The 23,832-nt window shown below is 49.2% G+C and overlaps 1 protein-coding gene across 1 annotated transcript; it reads right to left on the bottom strand.

Moving 5' to 3' along the window:
* Positions 1 to 1,784: 1,784 nt before the first annotated feature.
* Myc (MYC proto-oncogene, bHLH transcription factor) lies at positions 1,785 to 6,868 on the bottom strand. Its single transcript, XM_069991397.1, has 3 exons — positions 6,449 to 6,868; positions 3,918 to 4,704; positions 1,785 to 2,882 (listed from the first exon to the last, which is right to left on the bottom strand). Exons 2-3 carry the CDS (start codon positions 4,690 to 4,692, stop codon positions 2,320 to 2,322), a joined length of 1,338 nt encoding a protein of 445 aa, XP_069847498.1. The 5' UTR covers positions 4,693 to 4,704; positions 6,449 to 6,868; the 3' UTR covers positions 1,785 to 2,319.
* Between the last annotated feature and the right edge of the window lie 16,964 nt (positions 6,869 to 23,832).

The following is a 23,832-nucleotide window of genomic DNA, read 5'->3' as shown; positions in this document are numbered from 1 at the left end:
TGGCTAACTGAGACAAGGAGATAATTAGAAGCTGGACAGGAGCTGGGAGCTCATGGTTGGCTCATGCCTGTAATCCTAGCCACTCAGGAGGCTGAGAGTCACAGTTTGGAACCAGCCAGTTTGAAAAATCTGAGACTCTTATCTCCAATTAACCATCCCAAAGCCGCAAAAAACAGAGGTGTGGCTCAAGTGGTAGAGCCCAAACAAAGTAGCCAAGAGATAGCTTGAGTTCAAGCCCCAGTATGGCCGAGCACACATGAGGGCTCAGACAGACACACACACACAAAGAACATCAAAGATAACTTCTCACTAGTGTAGCCAGTGTTCCAGTTTCTGGTTTAGGCCATGGGTTTTCAAAGGCTTATAATTAATTAATAAGACATCCATTGAAAAAATGCTTTCTCGTGAACTAATGCTGAGCATGTGTCATAAGCGTGTGAAAGTGGTTGGGTAGGAGCGTTTGCAAGTCTCTAAAATACTGACTCACATGACAAAAACTAAGTATGTTCTATTTTATGATCTGGATAAGTGTTTCCAAACTGCCTTCTTCCCAGGAGCAAGCAGAAAATGGATGATCACAAATGGTAAGGGAAGGAACAAAATCATCAGTGGGTTTCTCAAAGTGAGAGGAAGAATTAATGAACGGCAAAACAAAACAATAATAAAAAAGGGGAATTGATATCTGACTAGGTTTGAATATTGAAATTTACATAATCCACTGGAATGTGACTCTTGTTCTTAACTGGCCAGCAAATTTCTTCTAGACTGGCTAAATGTAGACAGCTGGGCTTGAGTCTCTTTGTACACGGATGAGTCTCTGTGCCTCAGTTTCTCTTCTGAGATAAAGGAAGACAACAATCTCTCTTTCCTGTGGTTGCTGTAGCTTAGACAAGTACCAGGAGCTTGTAGCTCACATCTGTAACCCTAGCTATTGAGGAGGCCGAGATCTGATCAGATCAAGGTTTGAAGCTAGCTGGGACAGACAAATCGGGGACTCATCTCACCTCAGCTAGCAAAAAACTGGAAGTGGAGATGTGGCTAATCAAGAGCATTTTGCCCTGAGCTCATACTCCAGTTCTGGCACACAAACAAAAACAAAGAAGGTGTGCCTGGCATATCCCTAGAAGTCCTAACCAGCCTGTCAAGACTCCCAAACCAGCAGCGTTTTCCAGCTGAGTTTCTTATCTAAGATGAGCAGTCAGCAATAGGGACTTGGAAGTTTTGCTGTGCTCACAGGTGTTACATAACCCTTGGGGCTTGGATTTCTTCCTTTGAAAAATCGGATTAATAGTGAAATTCCTCAGGTCTCCTCTGAGGCTTTAGAGATAAGGCCCGAGAGGGGGGCTGCGGCAAAAAGGAGCTCGCTCCCTCCCCCCACCAACTCCCAGCCCCAGGATTTGAAGTAAGCAGTTAGAATGGAAGGGCATTGTAGTCTAAAGTCTTCCCAGCCCCCAGTCTTTCTCCCACCTTGTATAAGGCCTGTTATCTTTAACCTCTTGCATTTCTTTCCCTATCTCTAACCTTCTCACCCACTTTGGCCCTTTCCCAAATGGTCAGCTCTGGATGTTATTACCATCTCAAAGAAGGCATCTTTTAATTCTGAGATCTAAAGACTTTGGGGCCCAGCCCCTTTTGACCCAAGAAAAACTCTGGCCTTCCTTCTACTATGTAAGCCTATGTAACGTAACGGTCCAATTCTGTTCATTTGTAAGGAATGAGAAGAAAGGTGTGTTGTGTGTCTGGGTGAAACAAAACACTCACAACTTAAAAAGATTTGGCTCAATTATTAGATATATTTGCCAGTTATTTTATTTTTTCTAAAAACAATAGAAAAAAAATCAACTTTAAAAAGGAAAAATGTACTTAAATAAAAAAAATTATGGTTTATAGTACAGGGTTTGAAATCTTGTATACTGCTATAAACGTTTTATTAAAGTTATTTACATTTAATGGTCTTATTTACACAGGAAAACAGTAAACTTTTAAGATTTTCTTTTAAAAACAATTCTTAAATACAAATCTGTTAAAGGAAAAAAAAAAAGATGGTAAGCATAAAAAAAAGTTTTTTTTTGTTTTGTTTTGTTTTTTTTATGCCCAAAGTCCCATTTGAGGCAGTTTATATTATGGCTAAACCTTACAGTCTCAAGACCCAGCCAAGGTTGTGAGGTTGCATTTGATCATGCATCATTGAAACAAGTTCTTTTAAACATAAAGAGTCGCTGCAGTTTTTTCCCCCCCTCTGGAAGTAATATCTTTTTCCTTAGTAAGGAGTGAGAATACACACAATTCCAGTCCCTCCCTCCCATCGGTCCAACATGTTTATGCACAAGAGTTCCGCAGCTGTTCGAGTTTGTGTTTCAACTGTTCTCGTCTCTTCCTCAGTAAGTCCTTTTCTGAAGCAAGCTTCTGTTCCTCTACCTGGATGGACAAGATGTACGCGGTGGCTTTTTTCAGGATAACTACCTTGGGGGCTTTCTCATTATTTTCCAACTCTGGGATCTGATCGCGCAGGGCAAAAAAGCTCCGTTTCAATTCATTTCTCCTCTGGCGTTCTAACACGTTGTGTGTCCGCCTCTTGTCATTCTCTTCTGTGTCTGAGGACCTGGGGCTGGTACATTTCCGGTTGTTGCTGATCTGTTTCAGGACTCTACCACTGTCCAACTTGGCCTTCTTGATCGCAGGGTAGTCCTTCCTGGTGGAGGGGGGTGCAGCATAGTTGTGCTGGTGAGTGGAGACGTGACACCTCTTGAGGACCAGCGGGCTGTGAGGAGGCTTGCTGTGACCCCCGGCAGGGGATGACCCTGACTCTGACCTTTTGGTGGAGGACTGCCTCTTTTCCACAGAGACAACATCGATTTCTTCCTCATCCTCTGGTTCCTCCTCTTTAAGAAAAGAAAATGGAAATCAGTGAACATTTCCTTAAAGCCAGTCAAAGGCCAGATTAAATTGCTGCTATGCAAATATAAAGTTACTTAAGTCGGTTGGAAAAGGACTTGGATAGAATCCTGCCAACTCTTCCCTGCTTCTCCTCAGGAAGGCGGGAGAAGGGCAGCTGGGTTATGGCACTGGTAAACTGGCAAAGATGCCAGCTCTTACCTAAGACTTAAAGAGGCTTTGGACACACCCAAAGCAAACACATTCCCAAGCACCTCCCATCTTGAAGGGACTTTACCAAAATCCTTCAGGTGCTGTAAAGGAGTGCTATGAATCTGGTATGACTTCAGTAACTCCTTATTTTATTGGAAGGGCAAAAAAAGAAAAAGAAAAAAAAAGTAATCTTGAGCCTTTGCCAAGAATCCTGAGGGGGGGAAATGGGGGGGGGGAAACAGTCCAATTTGGCCAGGATTTGCTTTGAAGCATTCAAATAGGCTGGAAGGGGTGGAGGTTGGGGGGGGGGGGGAAGGCAGTAGCTCTGCCCCTCACTTCTCCAGGGACTTTCACTAGAGCCTGGGCTGGAGAGGCCCAGCCTCTGAAATTCCTACCTTTTTCCTTTCGGAAGTGAAGGTAAGAGGGAGGTAATTCCATTCACCTATACCTGCAGCTCATCTCTTCCCCCTCCCATCCCCCGCCCCTTGGGGCAATTATAATGCTTTAGAGAGTTAGGAGGGAGTGGACTGAGTTGCCAGGAGAGTAGAGAACCCAAATGAAATTCCTGAGGGGTGGGAAGGACTGAGGGGGGGAGCGGGAGGAGAAGGGAGGGGAGGGGAGACTAACTGCTCAGGGGTCCAAAGATGGAGAGAGCTCCCAAGATGCACCATTTCGCCTTCCAAACTGGAGACCAGAGCAAGGCAGGTCTGGGGACCAAGTGGCCAGCTGGATTTAGGCGCCCATGCGCACAGGAGAAAATGTCCAGGTTACCCTGTCCCCCCCAAGCCCGGGGTCTTGGTGGTGGGGGTGGGGTGGGAGGCTCGGTTTACCAGAGTCGCTGCTCGTGGTGGGCGGCGTGTCCTCGGGTAGCATCAGGGGTTCGGGGCTGGCCCGCGGGGAGGACTCGGTGGAGGACAGCAGAGAGTCGGAGGACGAGAAGGCGCTGGAGTCGGGCGAGGCGCAGGGCTTGGGCGAGCTGCCGTCGTTGAGCGGGTAGGGGAAGACGACCGAGGGGTCGATGCACTCGGACGCGGCGGCGCTCAGGTCCTGCAGGTAGAGGCTGGAGGAGCAGCCGCCGCCGCCGCCGCCGCCGCCGCCGCTGCCCGCGCCGCCCGGACCGTGGCCGCGGGCGGGGCTCGCGCCGCCGCTGTCTTTGCGCGCAGCCTGGTAGGACGCCAGCTTCTCGGACACCAGCTTGGCCGCCGCCGAGAAGCCGCTCCACATGCAGTCCTGGATGATAATGTTCTTGATGAAGGTCTCATCGTCCGGGTCGCAGATGAAGCTCTGGTTCACCATATCTCCACCCAGCAGCTCGGTGACCATCTCCAGCTGATCGGCCGTGGAGAAGCTGCCGCCGCCGCCGTCATCGTCTCCCCGGGGGGAGAAGGACGCGACGGCCACGTAGGAGCGGCGGCTCGGGGACAGGGGCGGGGTGGGCAGCAGCTCGAATTTCTTCCAGATATCCTCGCTGGGCGCGGGCGGCTGCAGCTCGCTCTGCTGCTGGTGGTGGTAAAAGTTCTCCTCCTCGTCGCAATAGAAATACGGCTGCACCGAGTCGTAGTCCAGGTCGTAGTTCCTGCTGGAGAAGCTGATGTTCAGAGGCATGGTCGCGGAGGCCTGTTGTGGTGGCGGTGGTTGTTTTTTTTTGGGGGGGGGCGGAAAGAGCACAAAGAGGGGGGATATTTTTGAGTTAAGTGGTTCTTGTGAGTGTGCAAAAACCCCAACACAGCAGCGCGCACCACGACCCCGAACCTCTGCTTCTCCCGAGACGACGCCGGGTCGGGGGACACCCCCCCTTTTCCTCCCTTTAGGCGACCCCCTATTACTACTACTACTAGCTTGGCACGCACTTGGCAAGCCAGCTGTGTGGCGCCCGCCGAGTCCCCGCCCTCATTGGCGCTCTGCGGGCGCAGTCGGGGAGCCGAGCTCCGCGGTGATCCACAGGGGCCTCGGCCCGTTTCCGAGGCGGCGGCGGCGGGGAAAGACAGCGATCTGCCCAAAGCGAAGGCGCAAAGTTTTGCGCCACCTGAAGGAGAAAGGGGAGAGCGGCGCCCCGGCGCGCGCGCGCGCCCCCCTGCCTCCCCTCCCGCACCGGCTCCGCGCCGGCGCCGCACCCGGCCCCACTCGCGCCGTCGCCGCGCGCGGCTGCCCCCGCCGGCGCCGCCGCCCTTCCCCGCCTCCTCCATCCCCACCCCCAGCACGCCCCCCCTTTCCTTCCTCCGCCGGCTTTTTTTCTCTCTCGGAGATGGCTGGGAGGGGGGGACTTGGCGAGCTCTAATCTCAGGGTATATGTGTGTGTGTGGGGGGCAGGAATCGAACACCTCCCCTCCATCAAATAGAAAGGGGGTACTGAATAATCATACCGGGGACACCTCCCTTTACACACTCGACGCCGCGGCGGCGCTGGAGACCCCGCGGCGATTCCGCGCCCCGAGCGGGGGCGTCGTCCTCCGCCGCCCAGCCGCGGGTAGCAGCTGTTCCCGAATAGCCCCGGAGCTCGGCTCCCCGCCCGTCCCCCCCTTCATCTCGTGGGGAGGGGTGGGGGAGAGGAGGCGCAGGGACACCCGCGATCGCGGCGAGAGGGAGTCAAGGCCGAGTGGGAGATCTGCCCTGGCCACCCCTAAGTCAACCGGAGGGATCCTCCACCCCCCGACTCCCTCCCAGCCTCGCCTTTCCTCCCCGGCGCTACTGCCCGCACCAAGTCTTCACCAACGCGATCAGGTTTTTAAATTCTACAATGATCACTGTATTTCTCAAAGCCAGCGTTCAACTTCTGCTGAGAACCAGTCTGGGGGGCGGCGGGCGGGACGCGCCGCAGTGTCTGTCTCCGGCTGTCAGAAATGCGCAGAGCCGAAATTTAAAGGTCCTCCCGGGGACGGGGGACCGCGGCTCGGGCGCCTCGCTCGCACGCAGTGGCGGAGCCCCTTCTTCATCCAGGAGCCCGGGTTGTCAGGGGCTTTTTCTGGCCACTGCGAAGCAGATGTCCGCCCCTCTGTTCTCCCCCAAAAAAGAACCCCCACAGCAATGAATGCAATAACGCAGTCATATCCAACCCGCCGGGAACGAGCGTACGTACTAGAAAAAAAGACGCAAAAATCCCTCTGAAGCCCAGTTTCCAAGGGCACCCCCCGATTCTCCTTTCCTTTTCCCCCTTCTCACCTTGACAAGTCACCCAACCCCGACCTCCTATCTTCCCTCACCACCCCCCAGACCTCCACCCTCCCAACTACTCCGAAGAAAAGTGCCAAGAGCTTAGCGCAGGGAGGGGAGAGAAGACGACCCCGACTTGGACACTGGACTAGCCGCAGCATTGAACCCGGGGAGAGAACGCACGAAGAAACGCAGCGAGCGGGGTGCTTACCGGATCTTCCACCACTCGAAGGAAATCCAGCCTTCCACCCCCAGCTGCGGAGACGAGGCTCTCCGGGGAGGAGGTGGGGGGGGAAGCGGGTCTTGGGGTAAAGGCGAGGAAAAGTGGTCCCCCCGAATGGGCAGCAGCAGTCTTCTCCTCCCCGCGTCCGGGAGAGTGGTGTCCTAGCTGGGGAGGTTGTAAGTTCCAGAGCACAGTCCGGCCGCAGAAACCCGGCAAAGTTTCACGGATGTGGCGAGGGCGGTGGGCCGCGGGGGGTGCAGGGTCTGGCGGCGGGGGCCGCGGGCGAAGTCCCCCCCCTTCACTCCGGATCTGCCTTCCCAGGACGCCCCGGAGCGCGCCGGTCCTCACTCCCTCCTTCCTTCCACCCAGGCGGGCGCGCCCGCTCGCTCCCTCTGCCTCTCGCTGGAATTACTACAGCGAGTCGGATGAAAAAGCCCCTCAAAGCCGCTTTTATACCGCCTCGCAGATCCCGCCCCTCGGCTTTTTCCCGCCAAGCCTCTGCAACGCCCTGCCCCTCTCGGAGGCGGGGGTGAGGAGGAGGAGGAAGGGGGGCGCGGAGGGGAGAGCCGGGCGGCGGGCCGCCGTGGCGCAGCGGGCTCGGCGGCGGGCGGCGCGCAGCGCGGGGCGGGGGTCCTCGGCCGCGCGGACCCGGCTATTATAAAGGGCCGTGGGTGGGCGTGGATGTGTAAGAAAAAAAAAATCTTTCTGTGGGCCCCGCCCTCTGCTTTGGGAAGCGGGAGGGGCGCTGGTGGAGAGTCGGGGAAAGGGGGAGGAGACTCGGCCCGGCGAGCCCGGCGCTCCCCGGCTCGGATGTAAACACCGTACGCGGAGCTCCGGATGAATTAACTGTGCGCGCCTACCACCCTGCTCGGGCTTTCCCTTTCTCCGCTCCTGCGCGGGCGCGGCGCGGGGACCAGGCTGCCTGCGTGTGTGTGTGTGTGTGTGTGTGTGTGTGTGTGTGTGTGCGTGCGTGTCCAGCATTGCAGGTGGAGCCGCTGCCCCGTCCCCTGCCCCGCGGCGCGCGTCCTCCCCTCCCCTATCGCCAGGCGCGCTCTCCCGGGCAGCGAGAAGAGAGGCGTTCGGAGCCTCAGTGCCGCGAGGAAAGGGGGAAGGAAGGGGGATTGGGGAGCCCCGCGCCCAGTGCGTGGCCCGGGCGGGGAGGGGTGGGGAAGGAAAGGGATGGCCGGGGGTTAAAATCACGCTGCAGTTCAATGCCACGTATACTTGGAAGGCGCTTTGGGAAGGAACACCCGCTATATTTCGTGGTGTGTGTGAGTGTGTGTGTGTGTGATACAGTCTACTTGTGCAGCTGTCTGGATCGGACACGTTCGACTCCGAATCAGCCCCCTCCCCTCCGTTTGCTGGCAAAGGAGCTGACACCGCCACCGCCCTGCGCGGACTCCGGACGCGCCGATCCCGCACAGCTCCCCGCAGCTGGGGGAGGGGTGCCCGCCCCTGGGGGTGGGGAGGGAGGTCCGCACCCCGACTTCAGCCCACCCCAGCCTCCTGGGCGAGGTCCCTCCCGCCTCCTCCGCCGGCTGCCAGCCCCTGGCGGCGCGGGTGACCCCACCAGTGCCGCGCTGCGGGGTCTGGGGCGGGGCGCGAGCCGAAGGCGCCCGTTCGCCACCCACCGGGAAGAGCACTGGAGGTACTTGGGGAGCCCGAACCCCGAGACCCGACTTCGCACCCATGGGCGGGAGGAGAGCTTGAAAAGCCGGCCCCGGGGGAGTCCACCGGAGACTTCGTGAAGAAAACCGTTAACTCTTTCCTCCCCGACCTTTGATTTCTTTCCGAGTCTTCTTTTCCCTTTTATTACGGTCGTGCTCATAAACTGACATCTTGCAGATGCAAACGGAAGGTAACGCACTAATGAATAAACGCGTTCATTGATCTCATCAGAGGAGGAGGAGGGGGTCTCCTTTCCGGTGGGGTTTTCTGGGAGGGAAGGTGCCCCGGGCCCAGCCCCGGGTGCGTGATGCTGTCTGGGGTCCCGCAGTGAAGCGCACCGTGGGCAATCTGCACGCGCGAGCACACCCCCACCCGCTCCAAAGCGAACCCCTTCCACGGCAGCCGGAAGCAGGCGTTGCTTCGCCCCCTGCACGGATCTGCAATTCGCTCCCCACTGCCCAATCTCTCAGGGTCTGAGGCTTTATGTTATTTCTGGACAGTTAACACCAGCAGCCGCCAGCGCGCTCCCATCCAGGCTCCTCCGTCCAAAGGTGTTTAACCGTCTCCCCTGGACCCCTTCCTTAACACAAAAGGAAACGCACGCGCACCCTCGGGGGGCGCAAGCCCGCGCCGGGTCACCGCGCCCGGCCGCAGCCCCGCGTTCCCGAGCAGCCTCGCTCCCACCGCGCTCGCGGCGCCGGGCAGCGGGGAGCTTTAGCTCGGGACTCCGGGCCTCCTCGCGGCCTCGGCAGCGCCCCGGCGTAGCCGACCAATCCGAGGGCTGGGTTCCCCGGCCAAGCCTCTTTCTCCCGCCCACCCCCACCCCCCTCCTCCGGCGACACCCGCGTTCGCGTTTGCGAAAGTAAAGTAAGTCTGCCCTCTACCGGCCGCGGCCCTCGCCGCGCCCGGCTGTCGACCCCGGGCGGAGGTCGGGTGGGGGCGGGGCGCCGCCGGGCTGGGTTTCCAGGCAGAGGTAGGAGGTCGGGAGTAGGGGAGAAGGGGTGGATGGAGGAGGGTGTCCTTACACAAATTTCCAGCCACCTTTCAGGCCGACTGCCGGAAGGCCGAGCGTTAGGGAGGGAACACAGGTTTGAAGTGACCGTCCATCCCTACTTGCAGGAGATAGTCTGAAATGGGAAACGAACTAATTTACAGGCACACACATGGGGTGGGGGACACCTCTACACAACCCTAAAGCAAGCTTCAGCCCCCACTACTTAGAAACAGGTCAGCTTCTAGCCTCCAAGTTTGAGAACAGACTACTAGATTTTAATTGGGCTTGCGTGCCTTCCTTCCTTCCTTCCTTCCTTCCTTCCTTCCTTCCTTCCTTCCTTCCTTCCTTCCTTCCTTCCTTCCTTCCTTCCCCTCCCTCCTTCCCTCTCTTTCTCCCCCCCACCCCCCCAGGCTAGTGCTCTACCACTTGAGCCACTTGTCCACTTCTGGCGTTTTGGATTTTAGTATTAAGAGAAGAGTCTCATAGAGAGTTTTCGTGCAGGCTTCAAACTCCAATCCCCAGATCTCAGTCTCCTTGGGCAGCTCTCCTGTGAGCCCTACCAATTCCCCGGCAATTTTCCTTATTTTTAATTTAATAAAGGGAAGGGGAATACCAGACACAAGTTTTTGTAGTGAAGAGAGGCGTTTAAGATCCCAGTGCAGGGGGCTTGGGAAGGTGGCTCAGTGGTAGAGTGCTTGCCTTGTATGCCTGAGGCTGTGGGTTCGATTCCTCAGCACCACATAAGCAAAAAGCCGGAAGTGGTGCTGTGGCTCAAGGGGTAGAAAGCTAGCCTTGAGCTGAAGAGCTGAGGGACAGCGCCCAGGCCCAGAGTTCAGGCCCCACGACCGGACTCCCCCCCCCAAAAAAAAAAGATTCCAGTGCAATCCCCCAAACCCCCCAATAACAACAACAATAATAAACCCAGAACACCCCACAGAAAACCAGAAACAAACAGCAGTCCTCCCATCCAACCCAAAGCAGCAAGGACCCGTTTATAAAGCGTTCATTTAAAATCAGATGATGCATACAAGCCACAAGCCCAGGTAACTGTGCAGCAATGTTACACAGCACACAAGTAGGTTGTTATTGTGAAAGACCTGCCAAGGTGGTGTTGGATTCCCCTGGGACCTGCCCCGGAAGTGTGGCCCCGGGGTTCTGGAAGAGGCTTCTTGGAGTGATTTCCCAGGAATTTGGCGCTTTGGACCTTACTCTGCTGGAGGCTCAGGGAAAGCAGCACTTCCTCCTCGAAACCAAACAACCAAACAACAGCAAAACCAGAGTTAGTGTAGCTCAAGCTAGAGGCTAGTTTTGGAAATTTACTAAGGATGGCAAATATCCCGTATTCTAAGGTCTGAAGGCTGCATTCTGCCAGTCCTGGGTAGTTGTGACTCTAGGCCTAGACATCGTCCAAGGGGTGGGGACTCTACTCTCCTCAGGCTGGTGACATCACTTCGAGTGCAAGTATTTTAAAGATTTTTTTTTTTTAAATAGCTTGCATCCGTTGTGCAAGGAGGGGATTATTGTGACATCTCCACACATGTGTGCAACGTAACCCCCCTCCCCCCAGCCTCACACCCTGCGTCACTCTCTCATCCGCCACTGTCTTCATCTTAAAAGATAATTTTGACAGGTTTTGCTGTTCTGTTTTCATCTGTGAATATAATAGAGTACTTTGGCCATTTTAAGGTCAGACTCTCCCGGGTTTTTAAAAAAAATTTATTTATTTTTTTGTCGGTCATGGGGCCTGAACTCTGGGCCTGGGCACTGTCCCTCAGCTCTTCAGCTAGCGCTCTACAAATTGAGCCACAGTGCTACTTCTGGTTTTTTCTGCTTATGTGGTGGTGAGGAATGGAACCCAGGGCCTCAGGCATGCAAGGCAAGCGCTCTACCACTGAGCCACCTTCCCAGCCCCTCTCCAGGGGTTTTTGTTTGTTTGGCTCTAAGCAAGATGGGGACATTCACATTTTACATAGAAGGAAACAAAAAGTCAGAGCTCAACCATGTTAAAGGATATAATGTTAAGGATATATTGTAGTGCGATAGTGGCTTATGCCTGTAATCCTAGCTACTCAGGAGGCTGAGATCTGAGGTTGACAGTTCAAACCCAGCCCAGACAGGAAATTCTGCGAGACTTTTATCTCAGGTTAACCACCAGAAAACTCGAAGTGGTACTGTGGTTCAAAGTGGAAGAGTGCTTGCTTTGAGCAAAAGAACTCAGGGACAGCACCCAGGCTGCAGTTAAAGTCCATAATCAACAAAAAGCATTTACTTAGTTGAAAAGGCTATGAAGATACCAATAACTATTTACTTTTTAAATTTAATTAATTAATTTATTTTGCTAGTCCTGGGGCCTGGGCACTGTCCCTGAGCCTGTTTGGAGATAAGAGTCTCAGACTTTTCCCACCTGGACTGGCGATTATAGGTGTGAGCCACCAGGACTGGGCTTATAATAGCATTTAGAATGGCCAAGTGATACAGATTTGTTGTAAAAATAAACTCTAAGTAGAAAAAGAAAGGGACAATGATAATAACAAAGCTCTAATCCTGATACCTGGAGGTAGCAGTTGAGGTTTTTATAGTTTTTAGTTTTTTGGCCAAAGTCTGACAATATAGCCCTGCAGGGGCTACACCAGGTCACAGTGCCACTTCTGGCTTTTTCTGCTTATGTGGTGTTGAGGACTTAAACCCAGGGCCTCATGCATGCAAGGCAAGCACTCTACCACTGAATCACCTTCCCAGCCCCCTTGTTCAGCTTTAAAAGGAGACTTGTAAGAGAACTCTTGATATTTCTGCTCAAATTTTTCCTTTTGGAATTCAGTAGAAGGTGGCTTCCTGGCCCATTGCTCAGGTTCATTGTGACTCTTATGATTTCCCTTTTGAGGATTCTGTTTTCTGTTGGAAGTAGTTGAGTTTCTAAGAAAAAAAAAATGGGTCTTTGAAAAAGCTTCTTTGGTTTTCCATAGAGAAAAACATATCATTTCCAACACAACCAGCAAAAAGTTGGACTGGAGGAGGGGCTCAAGTGGTAAAGTGACAGAGTTCAACCCTAGAACCAGCAAAAACAACAACAAAGAATGTCTAACTGAGTTGATCAATAAGTTGATAAGAGCAGTCACTAATCTGGAAAGAGACTGGACCCAGGGTGATCCAGAAGGTAGCTCCAACCTAGAGATATGGTAAAAAACAAAAAACAAAAAACAAAACACCTCTCAAGATGATTAGATCATTGTTTGAAACATCTCTCAAGAGAGGCCTGTTAGGGAGAGAGGAGAAGGAAGAGGATGATATATATATATATATATATATATATATATATCTCACATATCTATATCTATATATCTAGCTATCTATTTCTATATAGATAGATATCTGGAAATATATATATATATATATGCATATATATATTATCCCTAAAAGAAAGATCATTTTGAAAGAAGAGCTACTGTATTAAAAACCAACCTGGGCCAGGTGGCTCATGCTTGTAATCTTCCTGTAATTACTCAGGAGGCTGAGTTCTGATGATCCCAGTTTGAAGTCAGCCCTGGCAGAAAAGTCTATGAGACTCTTATGTCCAATTAACCACAAGAAACTGGAAGTGGCACTGTGGCTCAAAGTGGTAGAGCACTCACCTTGAGCCAAAAGAGCTCAGGGACAGTGCCCAGGCCTTGACTTCAAGCCCCATGACTGACAGAACAAAACAAAACAAAACAAAAAAACCCCACCACCAACAAAAAAACTCAGAAACAAAAGACAAAACAGCAAAAACCCAAGCTGGATGGGGAGTGTCAGCCATGTCTCCAAGGAATTAAGCTCAGAAAAGCACCCCAGTGGACAAACTCAATGAGTAAAACTCAACGCCATTACTCCAGAAGAATTATTTAAAAAAAAAAAGAAACCAGTAAAGAAAATCTTCGTGCATTTAAAATTGCGGTTTTAGCCAGGCACCGATGGCTCACACCTGTAATGCTAGCCACTCAGGAGGCTGAGATCTGAGGATTGTGGTTCAATGCCAGGAAAATCTGGAGACTTTTATGTCCAATTAACCACCAGAAGACCAGAAGTGGAGCTGTGGTAGAGCGCTAGCCTTGAGCAAAAGAACTCAGGTATGGTGCCCAGACTTGGAGTTACAACTCCACAGCTGACTAAAAGACAAAAACAAACAAACAAACAACAACAACAAAACCCAGCATGATTTTGTTATTATTGTTATTTATTTATGTTTGGTTGGCCGTGGGGCTTGAACTCTGGGCCAGAGCGCTGTCCCTCAGCTCTTCAGCTCAAGGTTAGCCCTCTACCACTTGAGCTATTGAGCTACAGTGCCACTTCAGGTTTTCTGGTGGTTTATTGGAGATAAGACTTTCCTGCCCCGGCTGGCTTTGAACCGCGGTCCTCAGATCTCAGCCTCCTTAGTAGGTAGGATTACAGGCATGAGCCACTGGAGCCCAGGTCTGTTATTATTGTTATTTTACCATTATCCCTTCCCATGCATCCTTCTAGCACACTGCATAAATGAAAGAAACCCCAGAAAGGGGAAAAAAATTAGTCCCTATTCTTAGTATAGTATCCAGAGCCTGCCTTTCTTGTGTTGCACTGCGTAAATGTGATTGTTTTCTTGCCCACTGGCTTCTAGAATTCAGACCCTGACAGAAGGGTCTCAGCCACATCATCTCAGCTTGGCCTTCTTTCAGTTCTGAGCTGTAATCCTGCTTGACTTCCTAACAATCCACATAGACAAATGGTTCCTTTGTTTGACTTGGCTTCAAAGGCTCGGCTTATTGTTCCATCAGTGCCAAACCCAAGCCAATCTCAGGACTTTTCCACACTCAGCACATGTCTGTGATGGTCCTTTTGGGCAGCATATGTCCCTTCAGATGGACCCTTGCTGGGCTGGAGGGAGAGGAAACTGCAAAGGAGACACCGCGGGGGACATTTCTGCTTCGGAGTTCAGTTTCAGAGACAGACTTCTGAGAGCAGCTCATCCATGCTTGCTCTTATTTCTTTGTTTGCTTATTTATTAATTAACTATATCCATTTATTCAGTGTCAGTATTGGGGCTTGAACTCAGGGCCTTGTGCTCTTAGTTGGCTTTTACTTATTTAATTTATTTCATTTTTATTATCTTTCAGTCATTTGTACAGAGGGGTTTGATATCAACATGTCAGCTGATGAGTAAGTACAGTGCATTGTGACCAATGTCACCCCTTCCACAGGTTTGTGCTCTACCACCTGAACCATGCCTCTGCTTGCAGCATTTTGATGCCTAAGTGAAGATAAGAGACTCCTAGACTTTTTTGCCCAGTTGGCTTTGAACTACAAATCCTCAGATCTCAGTCTCCTAAGGAGCTAGGATTATAGGCCTGAGCCACTCATGTCTGGTGCTCATTCTAATTCTTTCAAGTTGACTATTTCCCTTTACAGTGGCGTCTTTACCGTGGACTTTACTAAAGAAGAAGCTGTTGTGAAGGAATCTAGTAGTGACCAATCACCAAAACCAATGGCCTCATTCCCATTTTCCTACTGAACTTTTATTTACTATCAGGTTTCTGGAAATGACCATGCCTTTGCCTCCATAAATCAGTAGTTCTCACCCAGAGGCAATTTTTGCTCCTATGACAATGTCTGGAGACTGTGGTTTGTCTCCAAGTGAAAAGCTTACCACTGGTACTTAGTGGGTTGAGGGAAGATGACAAGCACTGGGTAGCCCCCATCACAGAGAACAATTGGGTTCCGAATGTTAACATTACTGGGTCTGAGACTCCAGAAGTAACTCTACAAGCTCTGGATGTTAATCCTGTGCATCCAGTTTGTCTTTTGTCTCCCTGATCACATCCATTGTCTCTCTTTCCGCTTCATCCCCACTGTGTAGCTGCTAGAATTGTCTTGTAGTAGATTCCTCCTAGGCCCTGCCCTCCCACCCCCCAAGGCTCTCCCAAGGCTCTCCATCTGCATTCATGCTTGCAAGCTGATACATTTTCCTTATTATTTAAAATTCTTCAGTGGCCTCCAGATGGCCCAAATGTAGACTCCACTTCCTGATCTTGGAATTCAGGCCCTTCTGGGTCTGGGTATCTTACTCTACTTCCCACCAACTCTGCACTTCTGAGACACAGGTCTATTTCCAGTCACTTGGATTGACCCTCCACACTTTTGTACAGGCAGTTCCTCCAAACCAAGGCGTCTTCCTGGTGTATCTATGCACCAAGTCTCCTTCTTCCTGCTTAAAACCTCTTTAATCCACACAGCCTTCCGCGATTGTGATGGCCCTGCCCTGTGGTCATCCTGCAGAACCATAAAGCAACAGAGTCTGCAGAAGTTTTGGAATGCATATGATTAAAGCATGGTGAAACATAGATGCTCGTTCTCGGGGTAGGATCAAGAGGATGCCTAGCTACAATGGGCACCGTGGCCTTTGCTAGCTGCCAGGGGAGGACCCGCACCCCCTTCCCCCATCCCTGCTCTGTGAGAGGAACTGTCACAAGGCCAGCCCACATCAAATGCTTACTTAACCCGTTCGGAAAGGCCAGCTGGATGCTCATACTCCAATTGGTAGAAATGAGTAGATTGACAGTCTTGTTTTCAAAGACTGGTACTGGGGCTTGAACTTGGGGCTTGGACAATGTCTCTGAGCTTTTTTGCTCAATGCTGGCACTATACCACTTGAGCCACAGTGCTGCTTCTGGTTTTCTGGTGGTTAATTGGAGATAAGAGTCTCACAGGCGTTCCTGCCCAGGCTGGCTTTGAACCACAATCCTTAGATCTCAGCCCCCTGAGTAGCTAGGATTATAGATGTGAGCCACCATTACCCAACTTAGACTGATAGTCTTTCTCAATTACTGTTTGGCTGTCTGAAAATCTAGTACATTTAAAGCTTGCTAAATCAGCTTGGCTTGGGGGTCTGTCCTAAGTTCCTAACCAATTGACGATACTCTAAGAATTAAGTGAGCTAATGAATGAATTTAACACACTGCCTGCTATCTGGCACACACAGTACACGTTAGCAATTGTTCATATGGGTCCCAGATTTAGCTGAAGATTATGTATTCAACTATTTTAATTCCCATATTTTTAGTATATCATATGTGAGTTGTATGAAATTTATATCCCTCTCCCCATCCAGCAGGAACTTTTGTGGACTGATACAAATGAGAAACTGAGGCAGGGAATCACAGATACCACACTTGGGTGGCTAATTTCTAACAAAGCCCTCTCCTGTCTCCAGCGGGTAATGTAATTTAGATCATTCTGCTTGCAAACAGCCCCATTTTAGAAGCTCCAGAAGCCAGAGTTAGTTAGACATTGCTCCTATTTAATAGGACTCAAGGAATTGGGTTATGATTTCTCTGCTTCGATAGTGACCAGTACTACAGGGCAGTACCTGGACTCTTGGCAGGGCGGGGCTTCTCTTGAATCCTGCCTCGCTTTCTTGCTGAGCTCATCTGCCCCTTGGAAAAAGTCTTTTCCTTCAAACAAACATCAACACCCACTGGGGACTCAATGCTTGTAAATCCTAGCTACTTTGAGATCCGAGGATCCCTGTTCAAGGCCAGCCTGGCCCGGAAAACCCATGAGACTCTCATCGCCAATGAACTACCAAAAAGCTGGAAATGGAGTTGTGGTTCAAATGGTAGAGCTATAGCCGAGAGAGAGAGAGAGAGAGAGAGAGAGAGAGAGAGAGAGAGAGAGAGAGAGAGAGAGAGAGAGAGAGAGAGAGAGAGAGAGAAGGTAAGGGCAGCACACCCAGGCCCTGTACCTGCACAAACACAAGCCCTCATGATAATGTTGGCAATTAACTAAAAAAACAAAAACAAAAACATCCTATGAGGAAGCAAACCATATCCTCAGGGCTGAGGTCCACTTTGAAGTCCTGGAAACCCAGCTGGGTGCATTCCTTTATACTTCTCCTCTACTCTCCCCTGCCCTCCAGAGTTCTGACCAATCTCTCCATCTTTCATGTTGTGTAACACAGCGCTGTCACCTTTGTGGGTTTTGGTGTCTGATACCTTGACCAGAGAGAGGCTTCTGGAATTGGGATCATTTATGGGATTTCACTTACATTCCTATCTCCATCCCACAGCCCCAGGGTACCATTCGCAGAATCTGCCACAGTGCCTGCCACCAGGCAAGGCCATTGGGAGACAGAGGAGAGAAAGGAGAGGGGGCTTCGAAGCTGAAGGTAGCCTGGCCCGTTCAGTTTCATCGAAAGAGAGAGGCAAGCTTTGAGAGTGACTCCTCTGCCATGGAGTGGGGCCTTGCTCACGTGTTTTTATACAGTCACCCCCAGCTTTTTGGCGTGAAGGCAAGAGCCAGTCTGTGTGGACAGAAATGGATTCCTTCACATACAAGAGAATAAAATGCAAACACTCTCAATAATAGCTGGAAATTGCGCCCCCTGCAGGTCACTTTCTTCCCAGCTTTAGAATCCTGCCCAGGGGAAAATCCTCGTTTAGAAGGGAGGGAGGAACTCATTTATAAGATTATCTCTTTGTTGCTTTGTATGTCCCTCCCCCACAGTGTAACCCCCGCTTTCACTATATTTGATGTCAGTATAACATGTGGAGGAGATGGGGACAAACAAGTCGTTTAAGGATTCAGGTGGACCTGTTGCAACAATGAGAAGTACAAAATGTCATGTCAAAACCAGCTTTACAATGTCGGTGTGGGGGGGGAGGGGGGTATAATTGGGTGGGGGGAGGGGGGAGGCTGGGAAGGGAGGTGAAGGGTAAACAAAGGAGGAGGCTGCAATGCTTGGTAAGAAATGTATGCATTATCCTGCCCATGTAATTGTAACCCCTCTGTACAGTATGTTCTCAAATAAAATAAAATAAAATTTAAAAAAAAAAAAAAAAAAGAAGGGAGGGAGGTATGGGATGTGGCGGTAGGAAGCAGCCTCTGGAGCTGCTCACAATACTTTCAAAGACAAAGCAATGGGCCGCTATTAGATCAGTTACGTAGGTTATCAACACTTTCACAGAATGGATGAACATAGAAAATACCAAAGCAGCCGGGTGCTGGTGGCTCAAGTCTGTAATCCTAGCTACTCAGGAGGCTAAGATCTGAGGATCCAGCCAGGGCAGGAAAGTTCATGAGACTCATCTCCAATTAACCACCAGAGAATTGACAGTGGAGCTATGGCTCTAAGTGGTTCAGTGCTAACTTTGAGCAAAAAGTGCTCAAGGACAGCACCCAGGCCCTGAGTTCAAGCCTACAGCTGGGTTGGGGGGCCAGGAAGGGAGGGGAGGGAAGGGGGAGAAAATACCAAAGCAGCCAGGCACCTCACATCTCTAATCCTAGCTACTCAGGAGATCTCATTTGAAAGCCAACCCAGGTAGGAAAGTTCCTGAGACTCTTACCTCCAATTAACTACCCCCAATCCAGAAATGGTGCTGTGCCTGGAAGTGGTAGAGCACTAGCCTTGAGCACAAAAGCTCAGGGACAGTGTCCAGGCCCTGAGTTCAAGCCCCAGGACAGGTGCACGTGCACGTGCACGCACACACACACTCACACACTCACACACACTCACACACACACACACACACACACACACACACACACACACAAATTGTGCCACTGACTTCTCCTGCTTATGAAGCCTGAGAAATATTACTTGACTGATTTGGACCTCAGTTTCCCATTTATAGAACAAAATGACAATAATTCTAGCTGTCTGTCAGTTACTGTCTTCAACAATGAAAATGTACGCCCTTAAAATTTATGTTAAGTGAAGTAAGTCAGGCTCAGAAAGAGAAAGGGTGCGTGTTTTCTTTCAAATGTGGAAGTTACATACAAAAACAAATCGACCCAGGTTTGGTGAATGCTGCAGAGAGTTCCAATGGTGTAATGCCTTTGAACAACTAGCACAGTTTAACAAAATGCATACCAGGAAACTGGGGCATGCTCTGCCGGGAGCAGGGAGGCACAGAGGAGGAAGGTAGACAAATGGAGAGAGGAAGTGAGGGAGAAAGGTGCAGTCAGAGTTAATGTACATATGTGAGAATGGAATGAGGAAAACTGAGGGGAGATGGGGTTGGGAGAGATGGGGAAGAATGAAGGAAAGAATGACTTCCATCCAGATGCATTGTATTTACAAAATGACATGTATGGACACTCCTTTGTCCAATCACTTAAAGATAATTCAAAAGATTCTTTTTTAAAAAAGGAGATGTTTGCTATCCCGAGGACCAGGCATGTTGTTTACCTTAGAGCTTCTGATTTCTTCATGCTTTCATGGGATTTCAGATGGGATTTCCTACCTCAGTCTTCTGCAGGGATTCCAGGATCGCGTGCATAGTGAACTCCGAGGGGTGTACCTGAGTGGCTGACTGATGTGGTCTGTGTGTGGAGGGATTTATTATTAGGGTTCAGATGGGTCTGGGTGTTGCCCATTGCGTTGTGTTTGCATAAACATATGGCCACTGTACTCCAGTCTGCAAAATAAAGCGGACACGTGTCTATACTCCTTCTTCCAAAGGGACTGGAAAGCTCCATCCCTGGGTCTCCATGGGAATCCATTGGGTGTCAGCCACCCTTGCTGTAAGGGCTGTCTTGGAGTTCTCACCTTTGCTGTAGCTGGGGGTGGGAGGCGGGAGGTGGAAGAGATGGAGTTGGAAATGGGCCAGGGGACTTCACAGGCCCGACAAAGAATTTGGTTTTTTTTTTTTTTGTTGTTGTTGTTGAAGGGTTGATTTGGTAACAGGCAGAGGGGAATTCCATGGATAAATAATAATTTATGCAAGGAATGCCACTGGTTTTGTTGATAAAGCATGTAATTGCAGGGGGGCAATTTCCTTCCATTCCTCACCCTTTGCCATTCAACTCCTGAAGTAATTATATTGACACCTTGAGAGCCGGCTGGTTGGGTGGGTGGGTGGAGAAGCTGGGGGTAGCTAGCTTAGATGTTGGCCCAAGACAGTTTGCCATAAAACTGAAATAACTAGTTGGGATTTGTTAGAGGGTTAAATACTAAATAAGAAAGTATTGAAGTTCTGACTAGAGCTCTCCATTTTGTTCTGGAAGGGGGTTACAATTGGCTTTCCTGGGGATAGCACCCTCTGCACTTACCTTCAAGAATGAGTTGGGATCTTTGTGTGCGAAGTCTGTCTCTCTTTGTAACTTGAGTAAATGTGGGTCCAGGTGGTAAGGAGAAAAGTTAAAGGTGGCTTAAATTTAGGGTGGGGGAGAGGTGGAAGAGCAGGGGTGGGGTATGGCTGGGATGTTTTGGGAACCATACTCAAGTATTAAAACCTGTGAAGTGTGGTAGTGTAAGCCTGTAATCCCAGTAATCCATAATTAGAAGCAGGAGTATAAGAGTTCAGGACCAGCTTGGGCTGTTTATGGAGAGCTACTCTCAAAGATTTAAAAAAAATAAGTAATAATAACAACAACAAAATTACAATAGAAACAGTCAATTTGTCTGAAGGCCAAAGTTTTTGCTTGCTGTATGTTGGTTCAGATGTTAGGTTTTGACTCTAAAGCACTTATAATATTTAAAAATAGGTGACAAGAATTAAAAGGTAGGGCTGGGAAGGTGGCTCTGTGGTAGAGTGCTTGCCTTGCATGCATGAGGCCCTGGGTTCAATTCCCCAGCACCACATAAGCAAAAAGAAAAAAAAGCCAGAAGTGACACTGTGGCTCAAGTGGTAGAGCGCTAACCTTGAGCTGAAGAGCTGAGGGACAGTGCCCAGGCCCAGAGTTCAGGCCCCATGACCGGACCACCCCCCCCCCCCAAAAAAAAGAGAAAGAATTAAAAGGTGATCTATTTCATAGTACAAATGACTGACCTTGAAAAGCCAGGTTTGAGAATCTGATGGCTTGTATTTCCATGTGGATGAAGGGGAGAAGTAGACAATTAAAAATTTGTTTACAGATTTATTTGTTAGTGGTTTGATTGCTTGCTTATTTGAGACAAGGTCTCTATATATGTAGTCCAGGCTGGTCTCCAACTTGAGATTTTCATACTTCTGCCTCTGAGTGCTAGTATTATAGGTATGTGCTCCAAGTTTTGGTTCTCAATTGCTTTAAAAATTTTTTATTAGTTTACATTAATTGTATGAGGGATTTCATTGTTATATTTCCATATATGTTTATGATATATTCCAATCAATCTCACCCACTCTATCATTTGCTACTCTATCATCTTCAGAAAGGAGGGATTTAAGAAGTATTTAATGTTGGGCACTGGTGGCTCACACCTGTAATTACAGCTACTCAGGAGGCTGAGATTTGAAGTTCATGGTTCAAAGCCAGCCTGGATAGGAAGGACTATGAGACTCTTATCTACCTCCACCCAAAAAAGCTGGAAGTGGAATTGTGGCTTAAATGGTAGAGTACTAGCTTTCAGCAAAAAAAAAAACTCAGAGACAGCACCCATGTCCTGAGTTCAAGTCTTCATAGCAGCATGCACCTGCACACACACGTGCACGCAAGTATTTAATGATGGTAATTGTAGCCAACAGTCCCTATGCCTGGCCCTTATTCCTCCTCCCCTATTATAACAACAGACTCTGAGATAATCGGCATATCAAACACTTACTAGCTAAATGTGCACATAGTGCAGGGATTTTTTAGTTTACACACAGCACTGTGAAGCCATCACTGAAATACTGAAATCCATTTTAAATGTTTTCTTCTCTCTCCCAAGAAACCTTGTGCCTAGTGGCCTTTGCTCGTCTTTCCTCCTGATATCTCCAGCCTCAGGCGAACACCAACTTTCTGTCTTAGACTTGCTTATTTTGGCTGTTCTATCTAGATGGAATCATGCAACGTGATATACAGTTGTTGGTGACTGACTTCTTCCCTTTCACACAGTCATTTCAAGATCTAGCTGGATTGCAGCATGCACTCGCATTTTTATTTATTTATTTACTTACTGCTGAATAGTATTCCATTGTAGGAAATGTATCAAATTTTATTTATCCACTCATCCATTGATGGTCATTTGGATTGGTTTACCTTTTGGCTATAAAATTCAATACCAGTTGCTCACCAGCAATTGCCCTCTATCACATTAGTGTGACTTGTTGTTGTTGTGTGCTAGTCCTGGGGCTTCAGCTCAGGGTTTGGGCACTGTCCCTGGACCTTTTTGTGCAAGGCTAGCAACTCTAACACTTGAGCCACAGCTCTACTTCTGGCTTTTTGGTGGTTAACTGGGGAGAAGAGTCTCATGGACTTTCCTGCCTGGGCTGGCTTTGGACCATGATCCTTGTGTTTCAGCCTCCTGAGTAGCTAACATTACAGGTGTGAACCACCCATGCCTGGTCATCATTGTACCTATTGACTTTCCTTTCCTGTCGACTCATAGCCTGAGCATATGTTCACGGGCTGACTGACCATTTGCTGGTCCTGCCGTAAATGTTTTGAGTGTTGTAAAGAATTCCTAACTCTGCATTGATACTAGGAGAGATGCTTATTATTACTGCTTTGATGCCTGCTTCAGATTTTGAGATACATGCTTTCTTTTCAAAGGATGAAATTAACCCTTGTTCTTCATAAGGAAATATCAGTTGCTGGTTTTCCATAGTAGTTTCAGTTTCCAAAGAAGACTGTTCAATGTACCATTGGTTCTTACTTGTAAGTACTTCAACATCCCAGATTTATCCTGTTTTTCTTGACTCAGAGCTTTGTGTAGATTGTCTTTTCTGTGTTGAGTATTGTTCCTTAGCTACTATTTGGTTATCTTCCAGATATTCTGCGAGGTATTTCCTGAGCTTCCTGCCCAAATCAGCACAACCTCACTCACAGTACCCTAGACTTACCATAAGAAACACCTATTTATTAGCATGTTTATACTTCTCATCTTCCTTTCAAATGAAAGTTTTTACTTTATGTACCTGTAATCATGCTACAAATGTACATTTATATCCTCCCTTTCCTGTATTCAAGACTGTGTTACAAAAATAGCCAAACACAATTGAAAGTACGCTTTAAGTGGCCCCAAATATGCTATTAGGTGATTGCAAAATAGTTCATTTAACTACTTCTTTTAAAAAATAATATCTGAGCTTGGTGCTGGTGGCTCATGCCTGCAATCCTAGCCAATCAAGAATCTAGGATTGTGATATGAAACCAGTCTGGGTAGGAAAATTGCTAGACTCATTTCTCCAATTAACCACCAAAATGCCAGCAGTAGAGCTGTGGCTCAGGTGGAAGAGTGCCAAACTTGAATGAAAAAGCTCAGGGACAGAGCCCAGCCCCTGAGTTCAAACCCTATTAATAAAAAGTATTTGAATTGTTTTATTGATTTGCTATGCTATATAATATGGATATAGAGCGTTTGGGGCATAACACTTTTCTAAATGTAGAGTCATTTTCTAATGGTAGAGTCCGGAAGCGGGATTACTTAGCCAGAGCCATTTGTAAGGCCCTTGATCCACATTATTAAAGGTAGAGAGAAAAGAGGCTGTAGTGACTTACATGAATCCCGGAATAGATGAGAGAGCTGGATTAACCAGACCCGTATCAGCCCTGCATTTATTCCCAGTCCACAAGAAAGCTTTGCTCGAATACTCATTTTTTTACTCAACAGTGAGAGACAACCATCCTATTTATGCAAAGACTGGAAACACATCTTAACATGTCCTAAAGGAGAAAAGCATTGCTGGGGAGAGAATTAGAGGAAGAACAGCCTCAATAATGTTGCTGATAATGGATTCCCAGATAAGACGGAAGAACATACAGCTGGACTATGGTTTTGTAGCTGGTACTTTTTTTTTAA

Source organism: Dipodomys merriami, unplaced genomic scaffold, assembly GCF_024711535.1.
Source record: "Dipodomys merriami isolate MVZ:Mamm:240054 unplaced genomic scaffold, mDipMer1.0.p SCAF_4, whole genome shotgun sequence".
In the NCBI taxonomy this organism is placed as follows: Eukaryota; Metazoa; Chordata; class Mammalia; order Rodentia; family Heteromyidae; genus Dipodomys; species Dipodomys merriami.
Note: the sequence above shows the minus strand (reverse complement) of the source record. Positions and strands in the feature narration are given on the sequence as shown.

Bases quoted from the DNA above. Each gene is read 5' to 3' on its own strand.
- Myc (XM_069991397.1), bottom strand. From the start codon at position 4,692: ATGCCTCTGAACATCAGCTTCTCCAGCAGGAACTACGACCTGGACTAC. The intron at 2,883-3,917 runs GTAAACCGAGCC...CTTTTCTTAAAG, and splicing joins CACCACGAGCAGCGACTCTG to AGGAGGAACCAGAGGATGAG.